The 21,738-nt window shown below is 45.3% G+C and overlaps 1 protein-coding gene across 1 annotated transcript; it reads left to right on the plus strand.

Annotated features, from left to right (window-relative positions):
- The first annotated feature begins 14 nt into the window (after positions 1-14).
- Positions 15-15,767, plus strand: LOC148593209 (structure-specific endonuclease subunit SLX4-like). The gene is made up of 14 exons (XM_088531740.1): positions 15-384; positions 1,162-1,419; positions 2,250-2,424; positions 3,035-3,244; positions 4,091-4,305; positions 5,414-5,727; positions 6,588-6,867; positions 7,814-7,902; positions 9,205-9,351; positions 10,120-10,295; positions 11,155-12,406; positions 13,944-14,026; positions 14,516-14,878; positions 15,452-15,767. Exons 1-14 carry the CDS (start codon positions 15-17, stop codon positions 15,765-15,767), a joined length of 4,248 nt encoding a protein of 1,415 aa, XP_088387866.1.
- The last annotated feature ends 5,971 nt before the right edge of the window (positions 15,768-21,738 follow it).

The raw sequence follows: 21,738 nt of genomic DNA on the forward strand, positions 1-21,738 counted from the left end.
CAGCCTGCAGCACCATGGATGAAGAGGACAATGAATTTAAAGTAGTGTGGGCAAAAATTGTCGGTAGGGCAAAGAAGAAAGCTGAGGATACTGAGGAGAAAGCTGAGGATACTGAGGCAACAAAGAAGGTTCAGAAATGGACAAAGACCACTACAACAGGCAGATCTGTTCCTGGGAGCCAAATCGATCAGTGCTTTCCAGTAGTGAAGGGGAAAGATTTGCCACAAAATTTGGGTTCTAAGGTGCCGACAGGGATGTGTGAAGAAGACGACGATGCTGTGGCCTGCAGTAGTGGTGGGACGTCACAAGAAGACAGGAGAAGCGCTTTCCCTGACAGCCAGCTGCGCACAGTGACCAGTTACTCTACCAAGAGGAATGTGACAGGTGCGTGCACTGAAATCTTTCAGACAGAAAATAGGCTAGTACTGAAAAGACTCAGTTCAGTAGAGCTCTTTAGAAGTCTGGAGGAGGTATGCAGTTCTTCAGTAAGGTGAAACCTAAGTGCTGAGTGATATATGAGGGAGTCATTACCTTTTTTTTTTGCGACTTCAGAATGTAAATCATTCCTCAAATCATCAAGAAGCAAGTTTAGATTATATCAAAGTGTTTTTTCACAGTGTGTTATTGTATTGAATGTTGAATTATGTTGCCATTGACTGTCACCAAGGCCAAAAAATTAAATTAAGAAAGGTTCTGGGTTAATTCATGAAGGATTGGTCTTTCAGTGATGACTAAATATGATGACCAGAAGGCAGTCACCAGTGCATGAAATCCTTAAACTGACAGCTAAGGTCAACCAGGAGAAGGATTATTTTGTACTTGTTCTGCCTGATACCCTTTCGTAATTATCTACTAGTGACTGCACTCAGAAACTGGGCTGGTGAGATCTTTGGTCTGATCTCACAGGTTGCCTCAAAGCAGAGCGGAGATACACTGAGCTGTTAGCCTGCTGCTCGTTACCACCCCTCCTTAGGAACACCTGTTGCTTGGTTCTGAGCCTGAAAGTCCGAACCATGGATAGGGCTTGAAGATCAGAGTAGAAACATGTTCATTTTTTTTGACTATCTCAGGTTGCTGTTTTGGGAAGCTTCCCAAGAGCTCCCTGGGCAGCTCAGTTACCTGTTTAATTCTGACTGGGAAACTGTGCTTTGTCCCCTTCAGTGAATGCTCCGAGTGACTGTTCCCAGACTACACTATCCTTCCGTCCTTCACAACCAGAGACCTGCTCTTCAGACACCTTGAAGACACCACTGCTGCCTGGGTCGAAGGTGCGGGCAGCAAAGCTGGCGGTGGAGGGAATGCAGCACTTCAAGAGAGTGGCACCTGAGCAGCTAAAACATAGCCTGGGCGATAGCTTGCCAAAGGCTGCAGCTAGCAGGAATTCCTCTGATGAAAGCGAGGAAGAGAACCCGGAAAAAGGTACGTTTCTGCTGTTATTTAGCTCCTGTGTGTGCATGGAGAGTGCTGAGGGCTGCTTAGGGTGATTGCATGAGCAGCAGTCTGGATTCCTGGGCTTTGTTCACAGCTGGACAGGTGGCTTGTGTGATGCTGAATAAGTCGCTCGACATGTCTGAGAACTTGCTTTCTCTATTGATAAATGTGTATTGATCTCTATACTTCTCTCCTAGATCTTTTGTGAGGCTGAAATTTGATTTTATGTTAAGTTCTGGAGAGAGAATTTACTTTCTGGAAACAGGTTGAGATTCTAAGAGCATCAGTAAATCCAGTCGTTCTTCTCAGGGGCAATATTGTGTAGCTCATATAAATATGACCTTAGTTACTCTGTGTCTTCTGTAAATCTCTGAGCACTTACAAAATAGGATGTTCTATGCAGATGAATTGAATCCGTAGCAATTTGAATTCATAGCACTTTTTTTGGTGTTTTGGTGCTTTAAAAGTCAAGGCCCCTTTAAAAGTCAAGGCCCTGCTGGTTCTCTATGGACATGAGAATTTCCTGTGTTTAATATGTAATGTTTAAGACCCCATGTTCTCCCAGAAACTTCATCTAAAACATAACTCTCCTTTTGGTTCTGATACATAATGTGCGATGAACCAATTGCCACCTTCCACTCCTGGGGTAGTGCTCTCCTGTACTGTTTGTGCATTCCCTTGTGAGAAATGAGATGTGAAGATGCAACAGGAAGATTGCAGGGGTTTTTTAAGTTAATAAAATAATCATGACAAATGTAACAGTTTCATGCCTTTCACTACAAGATGTTTAACTCTATCATCTCTCCCTTCTGTGCCAGTTACCCACGATCTTCCATCCACAAAGGACGATGGTGCTTTGGCTTTTGCCCTTCAGCAGAAGATCAAGGAGGAAGTCCCGGAAAGCCTAGAGGAGAAGGGCTTGTTTTTTTGTCAGATCTGCCAGAAGGATCTTTCAGCCATGAACACAACACGATGGGGGCAGCACGTTAATAGGTGAAGCACTAGCATGAAAGGCCAGTGTGGCTTTCAGCAGCAGTGCCTTAGAGAAGATGTAATTGCAGACTAGGTAGCAAAGCTACCCGTTAGTGTCCATTTCAAAATCTGCCCATTTCAACACCATTTATTCATTTATATAATGATTTCCTAAGAACATTTGGTATGTCAGCTGTTTGCAAATCTGAGCTATTCGCTGAAGGAAAGATGTGATACTGTTTTGCAAGATGAATAAATACATAGACTATGCACTATATACCTTTGTAAATACTATATATAGGCACTATAGACCTTTGCTTTCCACAGGTAATGAGAGTGGAAGGCTAAGGGAAGGATCCTTGTGTTTTCTTTTGTCAGAATGGTGTGGGCTTAAATTGATGCCAGCACTCTATAACAGTTTCCTTAGTGGTAAATATCAAATACTGTTAAAATATTACATACAGCTAGCTCTTTATAAATGAAAAGTCTGTGCTTCTCTGTAAAGAAAGTATTGTAAACAGCTTGCTTAAGTAGTTGGAGTTGCTCAATTACAGCATTTCAGGAGGCAAGGTTCAAAAAGAGCATTTTATTTTATTTTGTTTTGTTTTGTTTTGTTTCCATCATCCTCCAGGTGTCTGGATGAGATGGAGGCAGCAGAGATCTCCTCCTCCAGCAAACCAGCAATCCCTGATTGTCTCGTCTGTGGCAAACATTTCCAAACTTCCGAGAGCCAAACTACTCACTTGAAACGCTGTGCTGTGAAGATGGATGTTCCTCCTAAAATGCTGCTTCAGGCACTGCAGGTGTCTCAGTTTGGAGTTGCCTCTCCTAAGTATCCCAGGTAAGATTTTGGTGAAAATCTTGCTTTCCTTCAAAAGTGGTGGATGACTATGAGTCAGCAGACAGGAGCAAAATGGGAAGTAAATAATCTTACACTAATTTGTCAGAAATATTTATGCTCTGAGAGGTAATTATGTAATAAAGCTGAATAGCGTGGTTGAGCTTATTAAGCAGAACATGCTATATGAGCATACAGTCTCTTCGGAGTATCTGTGTTTCCAAGGCCTCAGCTTTTCGGCTCGTTGCTGTCCTGGATACATGGGCCTTATCCACAGAGTCAAGGAGGAAACATACAGGATGTTTTGAATTGTGCTGGGTGCAGAGATGTATCTGCTCTTTGGGATTTGAGCAACATGTTCAGAGTATAGCGAGTGGTGCCTGCCTGAAATGTATCCAAAGGACTTTTAAGTCTTATTGTGCTGAGGAAGGGCCATTGCTTGTTTATTGTGGAAGTGTAAGATTGGCAGAACGGTTTTGGTGACGGTGTTCTTGACTTCAACCTGTTTTTTGCCCTTTGATACAAAGTTTAGGTTTGAGGTAGCAGATGGTTAAGGCCATTCCTGCCCTTGCAAAAAAAAAAAAAAAAAAGGCAGTTTGTCAGTGCTGCAGTCTTATGTTTACCTTTCCAAAATAAGATTTTCTCCAAATTGCTGTGAATTCCACGCATGATAAGAAATCCTTTTCTTTCCTCCACAGAAAAAAGTACTGTTGATGCTTTCTTATTATTCTGGATATGGGAATCTCTCTAAGGAAGGGGGGCAGCTGGTCTGAAGTGCTCAGGGTTTCTTGTCTCTGATCCAGTTATGTTAGTTTAACTTGGGCTTTCTGCTGCATTCTTACGTTTCAGCAATCAACCAAACATATCAAAACGCAAAGAGTTCTCCGGACATGACTCCAAGGAAATGAAAAAGAGGATCAAAATGGAACCTCAGGATGAAGATCTGCAGGTTGCTATGGCAATGTCACGCTCTCTCTTGGAGCAAGAAAAGCGTGAACAAGCAGCAGTAGCTGCAAATATGAAACCCGTGGCTGCCTTGCCAATCAAATGGAAGCCTGGATCAGGTATGTGTCACCGTGAGTGTCTCAGACTATACTATTGGAGGAGTGATGTAACAGCCTGCTCTTCACTACCAACTTTTCTGTTGGGCATAGGGGATGACAAGCACACTTCTGTTTCATTTAAGTTGTCCGAGATGGAGTAATGCAAAGTATCCACATACAGATAGCCAAGGGAGGCTGCAGGATGTTTCACTGAAATCCATTCTGAGTCTTATATTTATTTCACTGGTTGATTGTTTCAAAACTATAGAATGTTTTTAAGATGAGTTGTTTTTTAATAAATCCCAAAGGGAAAACATGAAAAGACCATTGTTATTTTTTTTGCAGTGCATTTTTCTTATTCCCTGTCCCATACCCTTGATTATGCAACTTTTTCATCCGTCTCTCCTTGCTCTGCTTTCTTTCTGAGGTATATGTGCATACAACTACACACGTTGAACCTGTGGTTTGCTATTTAAATGCACAAAAATGGTCAGAAAAGAAGCCAGTTGCCCTGGGGGAAGGTTGAGTTCTGCACATAGGAGACACTTTGCTCTTCGTGGCTCTCCTCAATCTCTTCCTGCTGATAACCACTGCCAATTATATTGGGAATTAGGAAGTCAAAGGCAGTAAAGAAACAGACCTGAGAAACAGACCTGACAAATGAGAGCTGTGCAGGATTCATATGTGCTGTGGTTTGACATGAGTGACCATCACCAGTGATCAAGACGCACCAAAAGCAGTCCTTCATGGCTTTGGAGTCTTTTTTCTTCTCTCTCTCTCTCTCTTTTTTGAGTGAAGCGCTGCTAACTCGCCAAAAGCACTGTACGCTCACTGTTCAAAGGGTCTGGAAGGTAGCCTGCACATAGGTATCAGTTGCTTTCATAGTGATCTGATTTGACAGCTCAGCCCAGCAGGACCATGTGTGCACGAATAAGTCTTCCCTGAAGGTTTGTTTCTCTGGCAGAAGTAACGGGAGACTTGGGACTTATTGCAGAAATCTTGTGTTCTGCTGTAGTTGCATTTTGATCATTGCCAACTGCAACACTTGAAAAAGCTGGCAGGTTCAGTTCCTCTGCTTATGTGTTCAGCTGTTCATTTATTTGGGTTTCTTTTGCTTTTCTTTTTAAAGAGAAAAGAACACGTAAAAGAGGCCCAACTACTCCTCCACCGTTACTGCTGCGGGATCCAGAGACAGCCCGCAAAAGGACTGAAGAGCGAGCCGCCATGGTGCTTACACAAGAGATGGAATTCCTTTCCACTCCTCGGCTTCCCACCAGTAGGATTTTGGAGGATGGATCTGAGAAAACAGACTGGCTCATGCCATCGCCCAGAAACAAGGACTGCCCTTTATGGAACAGCAATGCTCTAACAGGGCCCTGCGACCCTGAATCATTCTACACTGCTGAACTGACCCCTCCAATTGTACCTTGCATAACTGTGCAGGTGGGATGCTCTTTTCTCCTTCCTCTGGTATTTGTGTGCCACAGTTTACTTGCTCTGTAGCCCTTCTCTTTTCTGCCATGTAAGTGAGTCACCCCATGCTCTGCGTGCTCTCTGCTCCTGCACACCTGTCCCCTGGTCTCACACAAGTAGGTTTGGTGATCTTGAACTTTCACTTCTCCCTTTTGGACAGGAGCCTGAGGCTTGTGTTGCCAAGCTGTTCTTTGGGCTTTTGGAAGACAAAACAAATGGGAGCAGAGCACTGAGTGAGAGGGCTTGAGCCTCTTCATTTTGCCACTAGCTTAGCTATTTTTACAGTAGCCTGACTCTTGTGTTCCTTCTTGATACTTTTCTCTGACTGATTATAATCAGAGCCTTTCTCTTTCTTTACTCATGTTTTGTATCAAGGCAGCAAGGAACAGTGTGGAAAGTTCACACTGAAGATGGATGCTTGTGTGTTACACTGAGGAGGGGGTGGGCACTCCTAGGGTTGTAAAGTGAAGCGTTCGCATTTCAGGCTTTCCCCATGTATCCCACTGCCTGAAGCTGCATGCAGGACTGTGATCCAGTTTTAAACCGGGCGGTCTCACTCTGTTATTATCCAGATGTCTTGCCTCTCGTTTTTCTGTAGTTTTATAAATGCTGCCTACAGAAACAGACAGGACCTTTTAGTCTGTCGCCTTATAGCACTATCTTCTTGGAGAGCAAGTATGTATCTGGGGATCGCTCAAAGTATTTTATTAATATTTATTAAGATATTTTGAAAGTATGAACTAGAGATCAATTCAGAGACTGTACTCTGAGCTCTGCAAATACATACAAAATTATTTTATTGATGTCTTTTTTTTCTCTCCTTTGATCAGAATTATAAGTCAGAGACTTCTCTGCCATCAGTGGGATCTGATCAACCAGAAGTATCTCAGCAACTTCAGCCTGATCTCAGTCCTCATTATCCTGCTTCTCCAGAGACTGGAGAAAAAGCTGCTGATGAAGCCGACTCCGGCTCTGAATGGGCTGGACAGATTTCGTCTCAGGGCGAGAAGGTTCATGTTCAGAGTCTGCAGCAACTGGTTGAGTTGGCCATGGAAGCACAAACTCAGTGGAGGCTTGAGCTTAACGACGCTCAGGAAGTCGAGCAGCCAAGTAAGTTCTGGCAGCCTCATGAGCCTCCTCTCTGGTGTCATCAGCTGTGAGGAGCCACGTTTAGCCATACTGAACTTGGAGAGCAGTGGCAGCAGCCGCAAGATGATATTGTTGATCCAGGGGGTGATATCTGGGGGCATTGTTCTGTAGCAGGCTTTAGGTACAATCAAGTTGACATTTCTGAAATGATTCATAGATCCCAATATTTAAGAAGAGCTCCTCTTAGACAGCAGCTTCTAAATTTTATTTTAAAAATCCTTTAAAGGTGTCAGATGCATTTCTGCCAGCTGGGGGCCCAGACACGGCCAATAGTGAGGCAAAAATATATCCCAAAAATATATGCTCTTTTCTGCCTAGTGGCTTTTGCCGACAGCACTGTCTTACGAGGTTTCACCAGGAGAAGACCTGGTGAAAGAAGAGCGTAAGAGATGATGTTGTGTTGGTACATGGATACACAGTCCCTGAAGTTGATCTGTACAGGCTGAAAAAAGTCCACCACCTAGAATTCCTTCAAGAGCAGCTCTAACTTCCCTGGTTACAGTGGTGTGCATTGCACAACGGCACATTCCAAGACCAATGGTAGCCTTAAAATTGTCCAACCATTTAGCATAATATATGCACTGTGTGTCTCCTGTTCACTCATCAGTGAAGACTATGGTTGCTAAATCTAATGTCTCTCCGCTTTGTACTTGACTTGGGTAAAATTCCCTCAGTTCTCCTATTAAGCTGCAGCAAATGGCTGCTGGTCATATGCCAAGAAAACCAAATGCATCTGATAAAGCCAAGAGGGGGAGGCTGAACCGTTCAGCTCAGAAATGTCAGCCTGGGACAGGAGTCTCTTGGGGAGTTGTCATGGCAAGGAAGAAATGGCAGTTAAGAGTTGCCACTTCGTTCTGTCTTACAAGAAGGTTGTACATGACTTGAGATGTGCCTTTTCTTCTTTGAGGAAAAGAATTGACTTCCAGTGATTCTTCACTAAGTGGCTTTGCCCTTCTACCCATAGAGAAGAGATTTCCGAGAAGCAACGATATAAATGTAAGGACAAATGTTATTTTTCCCCTTTTTTGTATTGTTTATTTGCACTGTATTTTTGTATTGTTTATCTGTTAAAAAAAAAAAGCCTCTCCCATTTGATTAATTTCCAGAAGTATGGAGTATTTCCCATTCATTTTCACAGAAACAGAGATGTTTAAGCATTACAGTCACTCACAGGAATCATCCTAGGCAAAGCTGAAGTCCAAATACGTGATGTTTCATTGATGCCCACAGGCAGGCTTGTGGGTGTTTCAGAGTGTTTGTCCTACTTAATTTAAAATAACAGGTAACATAAAGCAGATTTGTGCATAATTTACACAAAGAGAACCAGGTTAAATATTGAGGCTGTAGTGCATAGAGTATTTGGGGGTAGTTACTAGGGATGTATCTGCTCAGCACTTAGGTAGTACTCTGCTTTGATGCCCAGCCTAGATGACACAGGCCACACTTCCTGGAGACCAGGAGAGACAGAACTGTCTGGGGTTTCATCCAGGCTCATGTACGCACCCATTTTGCATGGTTCTGACCAGAACTTTGTCAATGCCTCTCCTCTTATCTTCCTTTCCAGTCTTTCTTTTGCACAGAGAATGGTGCAGCCAGAATATTTCTGTTCTTACTTAATTTCCCCATTTTCGAGTCATAATTTTAGTGTCAGCAGGAAGGCTGTTCTGGGCTTCCTGCCTGGAAAGCAGTGCCTGCCTTCTCGGGGTACCGTCTTGCAGGTGTCCTACCTGCCAAGAAAAAGAGAGCAGGAAACACCTAACTAGTTTCCAGACTGAGCTTCCTGTCTTGCCCTTGGAGAGCAGTCCATGACGTGCAGAGTCTCCTCTAGCCCACCTGTGAAGCCTGGAAGAAATGGCCCAGCGTGTGCTGCCGTTTCCATTCTAACTGGTACTGGCTCCTTGCAAACACACTGAAGCAAGTAGAGAGGTTGAGTTCCCACTGAACTAACCTAGAAACCTGCTAATAAAATAAAGAGCTCTGCTGTTTCTGGTGGAACTACATCTCATGGAGTTGGATAAAACTTGCCTTTCTTCCAGTCTGCGCTAGGTTCAGAAATTACAAGGTCAACAATTAGTGTCTCAGGTAAAGCTGCTTTCTACTTACAGTCAGGCAGCCTCCCTCAAGAAGACCTTGCACTGATAAGGATTCTGTTAGTCCTGAGAAGGCAAAGGCAGCCATACCCACGCTGGGACCCAGAGTACAGCAGTGCTGACAAACTGGGCTGTTGCCTCCTTATCTGCCAGGAAAATGCCTTACAGCTGTAACAACTCCTGTCTTTGTGTCCCTTCTATGTTCTAGTCCTCTTTCAGGATGCTGGCAGAAGATTACAATATCATGGTCAACAACGCCTACTTGAGTGATATCCAGTTTCAAGTGGACTCTGGAGAAATCCTTTATGCCCATATGTTTGTGCTGTATGCACGCTGTCCTCGGGCTGTTCAGCTGGTAAGTACTGCTGTTAGACTTTTCTCTTCCCCTCGAGTAAAGCCCCTTTGCAGTAACAGGAGTTTGACCATCTATTCCAGACTGATCACAACAAATGAGTTAGTGATGCCGTACAGTAAGCACAGAGTATTTGGAGATCCAGTGGCAAGTCACTCTGGACCTGCTGATTACGGAGTAGACAGTATTTACAAGCTGTGCTTGTAACTAACCCAGACAGAGGTCTGTCACTCCCACAGGTGCTATGGAGGTAGCTGCATTGACCTGTGCCTTTGGCAAGGCCAGTGAAGTAATTTCTGTGTTTCCAGAAGCATTTTGGTTCATACAGTTTCCAGCCTGCTCCTGTGCAATTTCCTGCAAAGGCAATGAAAGGTAGTGGGCTGAAGACAGGAACTTGCCCTCTGACAGAGCTGCCACCAGACCATACCAACTTCTTGACAAAGTTTTGTCATTCTTTCTGGAATCAGTAGAATTCGTTTTGTCCTCATGCATGATTACAGCAGTTTCAACTCAAGGTGCTTAGGACCATTTATGAGGGGTCCTTGAAAGCTTCAGGGTACAAGTTAACAGCTGTATGGAGCTCCCTATTCCCCAGGGAGCTCTGTATCTCTGGTCATTTTAGCTTCCCTCTGAGGCATCAAATCCTGGCCATAGGAACAGACTTTGACACAAAAAAAAAAAAAAAATTAGTGGCCTGATAGAGAGCAGATACTGCTGGTGTTGTTCCTTTATGAGGAAGCGGACCTTGTTTGCTTTCCTTTTACCGCACAGGTTTACGACGAAGGGATATATGTGAAGGTGAAGGACGATGACGACGAGCAGACGCGCCGGGTGCTGCTGAGCGATGTGACAAAAGAGGCAGTCCTCGCATTCCTGCGATATCTTTACACTGCTTATACTGACATCCCTGCTAGAATCGTGCCCCAGCTGAGGGCTTTGGCTGCCAGGTTTGTATCATATGAGTGTGCTTTGGGTCACCTCATGCTTTCAGCCACATGGACTTTAACCTGATACCTTCTGTTGTGGTTTCAGTGGCTTTCACAAAACTCATTTCACTTGAGATGCAAGTACCTCTGCTTCCATCTTAAGTGAAATATGAACACAAGAGCATCTTATCCTCATTTTTTCATGAATCTTTCTTCAGGTTACATCTGCTTGAGATTTTCTATTTTTGGTTTATGACTAGAACACTTGCCAAGTTTTGTCTCATGATCTTTAATGACAGCTGATGGTGGCAATGGTGATGAGTGTAATTCTCAAAGCATTGCCCTAGTGACACACTTAATCTGAATGAGACTTGCAGAATGTGGATGCAGGGAATGCTAATTTGTTATGTCAGTCATGATCCTAGACATGTGTTAGATAATGAACTTGAAACAGCAGCAGATGAAACACATTCTATCGGATCAAAATCACTTAGTTCTGGAAATGTAGGTGTCCTCCTTTTAAAGTAATTCTGAAAAAGACCAGGAAAAAAAATCTGCTCTTTTATGTTGATAGTCAGTTAAACTCATACCTAATCAAGGAGAACTGATTATCCTCTGTAGTGGCAGCGATGCATTGTTTGGAATGGGGGAAATAAGTGTGAAACCTGAGAAGATTATGGTGACACGGAGTGAAAACCTGAAATTGTTATTGACTTTATTAATGTTGAAACTGCATGTCTAATTTGGCACAACAGTTTCACAAATTAAATTTAACTTTCTTTACAAGACTCACTAGATTGATCAGGCAACTATAACGTTTTGGAATTTTGAATGAATTTTGAGGGAGATAAACATTAACATTTCTGTTACATTCTTGCAGGTTTGATTTAAGGGAACTTGTGCTCAAGTGTAAGGACTGCGCTGAAGAGAGCCAGGCATCTTCTGGAGTGGATCCAGAAGATGATCTCCTCTCTGCGAGAGATGATGAAGATAATGATAACAGAGCTGAGAACTTCAAAGAGCTCCTGAACTCAGTGTGGGTGGCTGAAGATGAGGAAGAAGAAGCTGTGCTAAACCCTGCATGCCAGAAGGAAGACGACAACGGGGTGGGTGAACAGGAGCTGGAGGAAATATATGAGTTTGCTGCAACTCAAAGAAAAATGGTTCAAGACAAACTGGAGATGAGTGAAGGCACAGATGACAACATCTGTAGGGATACTGAGGTAGCCCAAGGTGCGAACCAGCAGACTGAGAAAAAAGAGGCAAAAAGGTCCGTATCTGCCTTGATAAGCAATGACTTCAAACATCTGAGGGAAGACAGTGATGTGGAAACATCCAAATGTGAGTTGTCTGAAGAAGAGAAAATGCAGAATACAAGTGGATGCAAAAATGTGAATGCCACAAGCATCAATTTTGAGTCTTGTCAGTTTGAACCTCAGATGTGGGTTAGGAGATGGGAAAGTGGGAAAGATTTCAAGTTGTCTCAGGCTTCACATAATATGGGAGAAGGAGACCGCTTGGAAGAACAACAATTCACCAACTGTTCACTACACAATGATACTGATAGGCGTGAAAATTATAAATGCTTATTTTCCAAAAATCAGATAGAATACAGTGAGCCTTCTCCAATGAAAGAAGTTATCAAAGAGTCAGGAAAGGCTGTTAGCAAAAAACATGCTGATGTTAATGATTTGCTTCCTTACTCCAAGTCACAAAAAGACCTCTCTCCACAAAGGGATGGTTTTTGTGGCAGTCCTCCTCTCAAATCTTCTGTGTCTTTTTATCCTGCTGTTGGTTCTTCACCTATGTCTTCAGAATCGGATAGGAAATTTCCCAGAGAAGCAAAAACACCAGAGAGAAATCAAAAACCATTCCCGTCTCCCAAAATAGCTTTCCAGAAAGCCAATGAGCAGGACATTACATCAGGAAATCGGAACATAGAGAGCACAATTTCTCCAGAAGAGCTTTCCTGCACTGATTTAAACAAGCATAAATATGCTTCAGTTTTGTCAACACCAGTCATAAAAACTCCGGATGTTGCAGTCCAGAACAGAAAAGAGGCTGATATTATTGTTTCATCTTCTGATAATGAAATGGAGCTAGAACAAGAGAGGAAGTTACCAGAGTCTGGCTCTCCTGAAAGTTTCCTGAAGCCCAGATTCTGGGAAGTTTCAGATAGTGAAGAGGAGGAATTCCCACAGATGCTTTTTTTAACTGAGAAGGTGTCAGCTTCAGCAGATGCCTGTCCGACAGACCTTGCAAAGACTCCCGGTGAGAGCTTGTATCTGTACAGAGTTCACTGAAGTAGGTTAAATTGTTGTCATTTTAAGTGATCATCCTGTTTGTTGTTCACCTGCTATATTGAGAGGGTGTTTTGGCCTTCTCATCCAAAGCAGTCAGGGCCAGGCTCAAGAAGGTACAGTCAGCTTCTGATGTGGGGGAGTGCAACTAAATACGTGGGATAGTTGGAGCGTAGCCATTTGTGATCCATTCATGCTGCTGCTTTGACAGTGATCGTATGCATTGTAGAAATGATGAGACATTACCTGGGAGGGGAAAAAAAATCAAACAGCCTTCACTTTGCATGCTAGGGAATGATTATTCCTTGCACTAATGGGTCTTGTTTTTCATGCATTCATCACTGATGTATGTGCTAACAATTACACGAAGACATCGGGTAAGCTTTGCTTCCAGTGGTAGAAGTATAGAGGTTGGCTGGAAGTAGGTGCCTCTCCTGCCCACGGGTAGGCTCTCTGCATATTTTCCTGCAAAGTTCTTCTGATTTGCCTTTGCTTTGACGTGCCCTGCCCTTCTGTTTGCTGATTGTAGGCTCTTCCAACAGATTTTTGTGTGTCCAGCACTGGTCCCAACTGGAGGACACAGTGAGCGGTTTCAGGACGCACACAAGACTAAGGGCCAAGCTGCTCTTTGCCACCAGATTGCACTTAGTGGTGTCAGGAGCTGGGCCTTGTCTGCTTGAATGTCTGATGACACAGAGAACACCAGCCTCTGGGGTCATACCCTTCTGGGGTCAGCTGCTTACTAGGACAGTTCCTTCCATCTAAGCTCTAAGAACAGCAATTTATCCCTTAATATTTATTAGATATATTACTAATTATACTATCGTAAGTAATTAGTTTAACAAGCAGGATTTAGAACATGACCTGAGACTGACTGTGCTTCACAGTATCAGGAAATCAGTATCACTAAATCAGTATCTAATTCAGGCCCCCAGAACCTTGACTTGTTCGATTTCTTCTGCATCAAGTCTCTCCTATGCAATTTTCTTCCTTGGGAAAGAACCACTTCACAGAATTCAGTAAACATATATTTTTAATTACCTTGCAGCAGTTCTATCAAAGCCTCCAGTGGGCTTTTTTATTCAGACCTAACATATGGCTCAATTTGTTTTCTGATTTAAAGACAGTAAAAAACAAATATCCTAGACCCAAGGAAGACGAAAGTGTTGATCTGTTCAGTATAAAGGTATTTAGTAGAGCAGCTTGCAGACAAGTAGTTCTTCTTAAACAGTTACTAGATAACATTAAAATATCTGCCACCAGGAGGGGAAGATATCATCCCTCCTATATCCTTCTGTACTAATTCTGATGACAATTTCATTCTGTTGCAGAACCTGCCTGTCAAGAGAAGGACAAGTCTCCTGAGAAGGACAAGTCTCCTGAGACTCCTATGACACCAATGCCAGCTTACTCCCTTATGAAGACCCCAGAACTGAGGAGGGAGTTGAGCAGGTTAGCACTGCTTCTACAAGTATATCTACAAAAAAAAAAAAAAAAGTACAAGTACATCTCTTTATGAGCAGAAAAAATACATGGAAGTTCCATCTCCATATGAGGAAGAACTTCTTTACTGTTTGGGTGTCACAGCCCTGGAACAGGCTGCCCAGAGAGGTTGTGGAGTCTCCTCCCCTGGAGATCTTCCAAACCCGCCTGGATGTCACCCTGTGCCACATGTTCTAGGTGTCCCTGCTGGAGCAGGGGGGTTGGACTAAATGATTTCGAGAGGTCCCTTCCAACCCCAACCATTCTGTGATTCTGTGAGAAACCTGCTGGTAGGTGGTGTGAAAGGCAGCTACTGTGCTAAAGGGGAAAACTTGATGGTTTTCCAATGTCATGCTCTTCCAGCTGGCCACTGAGCTTCCTGGCCTGGTCACATTCCTGAGCTATAGCAGTGGAAGGCGCAGCATTATCTTAGGCTTAAGTCCTACCTTTCTCTTTCAGATTTGGAGTTCGTCCTTTCCCAAAACGCCAGATGGTGTTAAAGTTGAAGGCCATATTCCAGTATACTCACCAGGACGTGGATACGGATGTGGATACTGACACAGAGGATGATATCCCATCCTCCCAGCTTCTCCCACAGAGGCCTCCAGCCAAGCGCCGTAGGCAGCTGAAGACTAACGGGCATGCTGGTGGGAAACGTGCCAAAATCTCCAACTGTAGACAGACACCAACTGTATCTCCAGAGAGGGGCTCTCTGGCAGCTGATAAGGAGGAGCTGATGCTCTCATCATCTCAGGAATCTTCATATTCTCAGGAATCGTCATCCTCGCTGGATGGCAGTGACGTCTCTACTGGTATACAGAGGTAGGGGAACAAAATACTAACGAAGGAGTCTACTGTGCAGCACAGAGATGAGCTGGGAAAATGGGAAATATAAGTGTCAATGCAGAATACAGGGGATCTGTACTGTAGGCAGCTTCCCTGAGCTTTTGTCACTTGAAGTAAGTTCTTCTGTTGTACGTTTCAGTCTAATTGCTAGTGAGCTATTCTGAGAGCACAGAAATGCTCACGGGTGAAACTGCACATGGGCAGAGCTCAAAGCTGGCACTGCAAGGAGCCTCGCAGGGTTGAGTGAGAGCCTGCAAGAGGAGCAGGGAGCGCTGCTCGGTGAGCACTGCGTGTGGTGCTGCACAGAGCAAGTGTGTCAGCAGTAGTGCAGCAGGAGCAAGGAATGCCGGGCAGCACCGGCACAGCTTGATGTGCAGGTTTGCAGAACACGTGGCGTGTTCTGCCTCCCTCCCTTTGGCAATTGCTGGTGTCGGAGATCCTACACAGGGCATTGCAAGGGTTGGCAGCCAGGGACTTGGGCATCTCTGAGTGTGCCCTTGATGACCAGTTGTTTCCTTGATTGTTTTTTGCACTTTTTCTCACTTTTAGTTCTTGTAGCAATATATCCGAGGATGAGGAAGAGGAGCTCCCAGCTTCTCAGACAGCAGCCCAGGAAGCAGATACACTGGACGCAGTGGGAAACTGCATCATTTCAAATTCAGTCCTGTACCACAAGGTCCTCTCTTACGAGCCAATTGAGCTGGCTGCACTGCACCGAGAGCTGAAAGCAAACGGCATGAAGATTTCCAAGGCAAAGCTGATGGATTTTCTAGATGCTTACTGTATCACCTTCACCACGGCTGCAGAGCGGAAGGAGAAGGAAGCCAAAGGCAAGGGGAACGGAAGACAGAGGAAACGCTACTGAATGGAGCCTCTCTCCCATTTCCAGCGGCAGCTGCAAAGATCCCTCCTGTTGGTGCACTCCCCTGCTGCTTCTCCTCTTTATCTTTGCTTTCCATTTTTTCCTAATGAGTTTTAGTTCCCTAATAAGATCTTTTTTCCTGAATCTTCAGACTCTCCAAGTAGTTATTTATTCAGTATCTGAGCGGCCCTACTGATTGCTACGCAGGGGACATTGTGGAAATAAGAGGCCTTTGCTGTCCTTGGTTAATCTGGTGGTCTCTGGTAACACTCCTCAATCTGTGTGCAGCTGTTCTTCTAAACTATTTCTCATGGCTTTGCAGTGTCCTCTAACACCAGCAATTGTGTGAAAGCCTGGATTCCAACATTCCGCTGTGTGTGTCCAACATGTAGCAGGTATTGGCGTGCTGGGATCTCCAAGATATAATCTGCTCCATTTTCTGAGGGCTGTGTTACCTTGTCTTTGTAGTCCGATCAGAGCACATCCTTGACAGAGGTGGGGTTTTTTGTTTTTGTTTTTTTAAGGAGATGGTATTATAGTGATTAAATCTCTTCCTTGAACAGTCTCTTCTTAAACCTATTGTAAAAGAAGTTGTGAACATCATCTGGAACTCTTGGACAAACTCCTGGACCCTAAAAGGTCATCTTTTATATGTATTTTGTGAGCTCTTCTGACTTTCATGTGTTTTGAGAGCTTTGAATCTGAAAAGGTCTTGGCAAAAAGGACACATTGTTATTTTTTTTAAAAAAGGAGCCACTTTTGTAACGTATTTATGTATTCTGGAAATTATTTATATTTTTGATATATTATAGCCTTTTTATTTAATTTATATAAATAAACAGAATAAGATCTTGATGATAAACTGTAACAGGTAATGCCTTAGGAAGGCCCGGGGCAGCCTAAGCAGCAGTCCTGGGTCTAGCTGGGAGCAGTAGTGGCTCCACAGTGAGCGCTCTGGCTGGAAGGGTCCTCAGCAGAGGACGGAAGGACAAGGTGAGTCGTGGCACAGGGGCCCAGCAGCAAGGAGAGCTGGAACAAGGGATTGCTGCGCAGTGGCTGGAGAGAGGAAGATCACCAGGTTTGTTTGAGATGGAGAGCACCAAGGTAGGAGAGACTCCAGGTAAGGCTGGGGAAGGTGTTTTGGTCAGCCAGAAGGAGAGATGGGGAAGACTTCCTTGCAGAAAAAGGCCGACTTTCTTGCAGAAAAAGGCCAAGTTTTGCCTTAAGTGGCATTCTAGGAAATACTGTTTCCCATAATGTATCACGTATTTCTCTCTTGTCAGTCTTAATATGTGAAAATAAGTAAGATCCCTTTCCATCTTCTCTGCTGTATTCCTAGTCAAGACATTTATCATCAAAACTTTTGCAATCAATTCTTTCTTATATCTTGACCTTCAGCAAATACAGTGTTACACTTTGGGCATATAAATTACAATTGTTCAACTAATAGGACTGCACCATAAGAAACTTGGTAGCATGCTAAGAAAAAAAAAATTTAAAAAAGAACAGTTACTGAAAATGCCTATATCCTCTTTTCTCTGTCATCCTTAAGCCTTTCAACTAAACACTTTGCCTAATGAAACAAAACAAAAATATAACTGTGCCATTCGGATTGGAGATAACATTTTGCAGAGGCTTCTCTCAGTATTCTTGTGGCTACAGTTGACAAAATTAAATGGTTTTCCTAATTCTAACAATTCTCCCAAAAGAGGAAAAATGACTTGCAGCATGTCAGATAGGTCACAATGCAGCCTGCATGCTGCAAATTATCAGAAAGCCATTTTTCATTCTCCTGCTCCATTAATCTGTACACAAGGGTGTCTCTTCCCAGCTAATATTGATGTTCCCATCTGCCAGTGATGACGTTATCAATCAGTTTCATCTGTATACTTTTCTCTGTTTTTGTATGTTCCTAACACAGGGTCATATCTCTCTTGGAAAATCCCTTGTCTCTATAAGAAAAAAGCCTTTTCAACTAAGATTTGAATTGTTTCCTATGTTAAAAAGTAGCCAATATGTTATTGGCAATGCATAAAGCCCTTGTCCTACCCCGACACACCTGATGAGCTCCAAATGAGCTTTGGAAAAAAACTGCTTCCAAATGTGTGTGACAACGAAGTGATCTGTGTGAGTGCCTATGGATACTAGTAGAGCAACTTTTGCAGCTACTGCCTGTTGTTTTGTGCATTATCACATTTCCTACCTACAAAATCAGTAGGGTGATGACTGTTGTGCCCTCCCTTTCTACCCGACCAGTAACTCCCAACTATTGTGTTTACGGTGCTAAAGTTTAGGTACCGAAGTGCTAAGTACAAGAACAGCCTTGTGCTCATCCAAGGGCCTCCTGGAGCCTTTGGTAGCTCCATGCTGGTGGATTCCGTGGGCTTTGGTCAGTGACCTGTGCGCTTCAGCTCCATGGTGGCCATACGAAGGACGGGGGGAGGCCTGGCCACGCAGGTCCCACAGAGGTTCCTGGGGACACAGGTAACGCGTTCACGGTGCGTTCCGACCTCCCTGCGTGCGGTTGCTCTTCCCTTTCATCTCGCCCCAGCCGCGGTGGTGGCTGACGTGTGTCCCTGACGCCTGGGCCCCGGTGCCGGCAGCCCTCCTGGCGGCCTCCCAGGGCAGGTCTCCGCTCTCCTGCTTTGCCCCTCTGCTTTCGCTGGGGACCTCGAGGGCCAAGAACCTTCCTCCTGCTCCTGCACGAGGCTCAGAAGCGGCTCCCCCGCGTGACAGCGGCGCTTCCCCCACGGGGGAGCCGCGTGCTGCAGGTAACGAGCTTGCCCGCCGTTCATACTCGGCAGCAATGGGCCCTGAACGGCGAGAAGCGCCTCGTAACGCGCCCGGACAGCGCCGAGCACCGGCAGCAGCGCCGCCGCCGCCGCCGTTTCACGTCGTCCTCGCAGGCCGCGGCCGCGACCGCCGCCTGCCATTGGCCGCCGCCGTCACGTGGCTCCGCCGCCGGGCTGTGGGCGAGCCCGGAGCGGGTAGCGGCCCGGCCGGGCTCGGCCCGGCTCGGCCCGGCCTCGCGGCGGCCGCTACACGGTCGGACCCGGCCCCGCGGGCCCGGGCAGCGCGGCTGTCGCCTCGAGGCCGCGCGTCGCTGCTCTTTGGACCCCGGCGCAGGCGCCCTGGCGGGGCGGGCGGCTGGGCTCTGCTCTCCCCTTTCCCTTCCCCCGGCAGGAGCTCCGGGCAGCGGCGGAACCTGATCTCCCACATGGAGCAGGACGAGGAGCGGTGGCTCCGCCGGCTCCAGGCGCCCCTGAGCAGCGCCCGTGCAGGTAAGGGCCCCCCGCGCCATCCGAACCGGGTCTTCTGCGGCTTCGGGCACTCCCGAGCCAGCCGCGGTGTGGGGTATTTCATAACCCGCTGTGTGTTTTATTGCTGTCTGCATCTGCGGGTGTTTTAGCATCCAGCCTAACTTACATTGAGGAATTCTGCAGCTTGCAGCGCTTTGTGAGGAACCACATCCTCTGCTTTGAAGCTGCCTTCTACTGGTTCGCTGGATGCCCGTGGTTCTTGTTTTGGAATAAACAGCGCAGGGCAGATGGCTGCCCACCCTCTGCAGGACATGCGTGTTCTTACAGAGCTCTGATATCTCCCATCAGATGAACCTTTCTTGGGCGGAACACCCCGTTAAATCATTTCTCATACAGAGGCTGCTCCAAACCTGGGCATCCATGTTACCTTTCTGTACCTTTTCCAGTACTATTAATTATTCCAGCACATCATTTCAGTCCCATGTCATTGCTCCAAGCCATTTTTAGCTCTACTGTTCGGCTGAAGTTCAGTAGGGAGCTGTTATCTCCCAGCTGCCTGCATTGAGCCAGGGGAATCTGCACTCCCCGGTTAGCAGGAACCACGTGTGCCTTCCACTGCTGCCCCTGCGCTCACGTCACCGCCACTCTTGGGGAACTGGAGCTTCTTGTGCCCAGAAGGTGACATCGCAGGCCCTAAGTGAGTGGCTGCAAACTCCAATAGCTGGGACCGGTCGCAGCTGCTCTTCAAATGCAAAGATGATGGATCAGGGACTGGCTGGTCATCTCAGACACAGACCACTTCCCTAATGGGACAAAAAAGTGAGTTTTAGTAACAAAAGTCTTGTAGATCAGCTCCTACGCAGGGAATCTGATATCCTGCATCTGATCAGCTGCATAATTTTGGGAAAGCTCCTTCCTCTCTCTAAGCCTGTTACTGTGGCAGCGTCTTCCAAATATTCTTGGGTGCAAATAGCAAAAGAAGGCTTTTGTAGCAACGATGACCTTGTTGCATTGCAGCAATGGTCAGAAGCATAGAAATGTGCTGTGAAATAGATACAGCTTTACCAGTATGAACATCTATAGATACTAGCAGATACTGTTAAATCTTTTTGCTTTGGAGTCTGTTTATATAATAATACTACAATACAGCTGGTTGTTTTTAAGTGCAGATTTTAAAAAGGCTGCAAGGTATTCACATGGATCAGCAAGGTTCAAGGTGGTTGTCGTATAGAAGTTGAACACAAGTTGTAAATGATTCAGATGATGAAAAAACAGATTCCTGTGCGTGTTATGCATTTCACATTTTTGAGCGATCCTCCTCTTTTAAGTGTCAGTGTTTTTCATTGGACAATTCAGTGCGATTCGCCACCTAAGCCAGTAACATCTATCCCAGAGAACTTGGCCTTTGGGGCTCAGTACTAGCAAGTGCTATGCTGGAAGGTGAGGAATGTGATCTGACATTTCTAGAAAGCTAAGGTTTAACCTTATGTGTTAGTTTTTAAGGGCTGTATATAAGGGTTTTGTCTCTTGCTTAGTCCCTGCCTTGCTTTGTCTATTTGGAAACACAGATGAGAATATGAAGGCAAAAGTAAGATTGTTTGGAATAATTTAGCTCTCTCCCTATACTATGTTTCCTGTGTCTCTAACATTTAGTTTGGGTTTTTATTTTAAGTAGTTGGTGCTCAAGAATGGCATTTATAGTACTGTGCAGCAAAATATTACTGTGACTTGGCTTAGTAGTAATTGTGGAACCGATGCAATGTCTCAGTACCTCCTAACTGGAGTATTTTCGGTATATTTGTGCAATATTTGCTTGCAAGTTCTTGCAGGATTTTCTTAAGAGCATTTCTAATTCCCATGAAGCGTAGCAACTTAAGAAAGAAGTTGAATAAACCAGCAGAAGTGTTGAAAGACACAAAAACAAAGGAGTTTTTCATGTCAGTTTTTGCAAGCTTCAAACCTTTAGACCTTTAGCCACAACTAACTCAATTGCTTTTGAACACAGTCTGAAATTAAAATGCAGTGTGGGATCTGAGCCCAAACTAAATGCTGTGGAAAGGCAACATCCGTCTTCCTTGTCAACTCCAGGTAGCAGAAAGCACAAATGAAAGGTAATGCTCTGTCGCTTGACCGATGGGCTCTGTGAAAGCCTGAGCGATGGAGCTGTCCACCTTCCAGCTTCATTGCAAGCAGGAAGGGGCTTGTTAAATCCCTGGAGCAGGAGGATTTAATGGACTTTAGCAGCAGCTTTGTGGCCCGCAAATGACCACTGCGGGTTTTAACCACAGAGCTGAAAAAGCAAATATTTGATGTTTGCAAGCAGAGGCTCTGTCTTTATCTCCTCAACATGTATGTGTTTCTAGCATTGGATGTTTCAAAGACCTTAATTCTTAATAGAAGCGCCCCTCCCTGCTGTAAGTTTTCGTGCTTTGGCGCTGTTTTTGCCCGAGAGCGGGTGAGCGGTGTGCCCAGCGGATCGGTGTTTTAGGGTTTTACTCCATATTTGAGCGTTTTTTTTTTTTATTTTCCCGCGCTCGGGGCGGGCGGCCCTCAGGGGGCGCCGTTGGCGAGCGGCGGCCGTTGGGCCCGGCTCGCAGGGCGGGGCCCGTCACCACGGCAACCGCTGTGGCGTCAGGAAGTCTGTGTTGCGCCTGCGTCGCTCGGCTCGGACGCGCCTGCGCGCACCGCCCGAGCAGCGGCAAGAGCGGGCCGTT

Source organism: Tinamus guttatus, unplaced genomic scaffold, assembly GCF_059628265.1.
Source record: "Tinamus guttatus ecotype Peru unplaced genomic scaffold, ASM5962826v1 Tinamus_guttatus_pri_ptg000429l, whole genome shotgun sequence".
In the NCBI taxonomy this organism is placed as follows: Eukaryota; Metazoa; Chordata; class Aves; order Tinamiformes; family Tinamidae; genus Tinamus; species Tinamus guttatus.

What these genes read in the sequence shown, in the direction of transcription:
- LOC148593209 (XM_088531740.1), top strand. Translation starts at nt 15, where the DNA reads ATGGATGAAGAGGACAATGAATTTAAAGTAGTGTGGGCAAAAATTGTC. An exon ending in GCCTCTCCTAAGTATCCCAG is followed by an intron (nt 3,245 to 4,090) that starts GTAAGATTTTGG and finishes CTTACGTTTCAG; the next exon opens with CAATCAACCAAACATATCAA. An exon ending in GGAAGTTACCAGAGTCTGGC is followed by an intron (nt 12,407 to 13,943) that starts TCTCCTGAAAGT and finishes TCTCCTGAGAAG; the next exon opens with GACAAGTCTCCTGAGACTCC.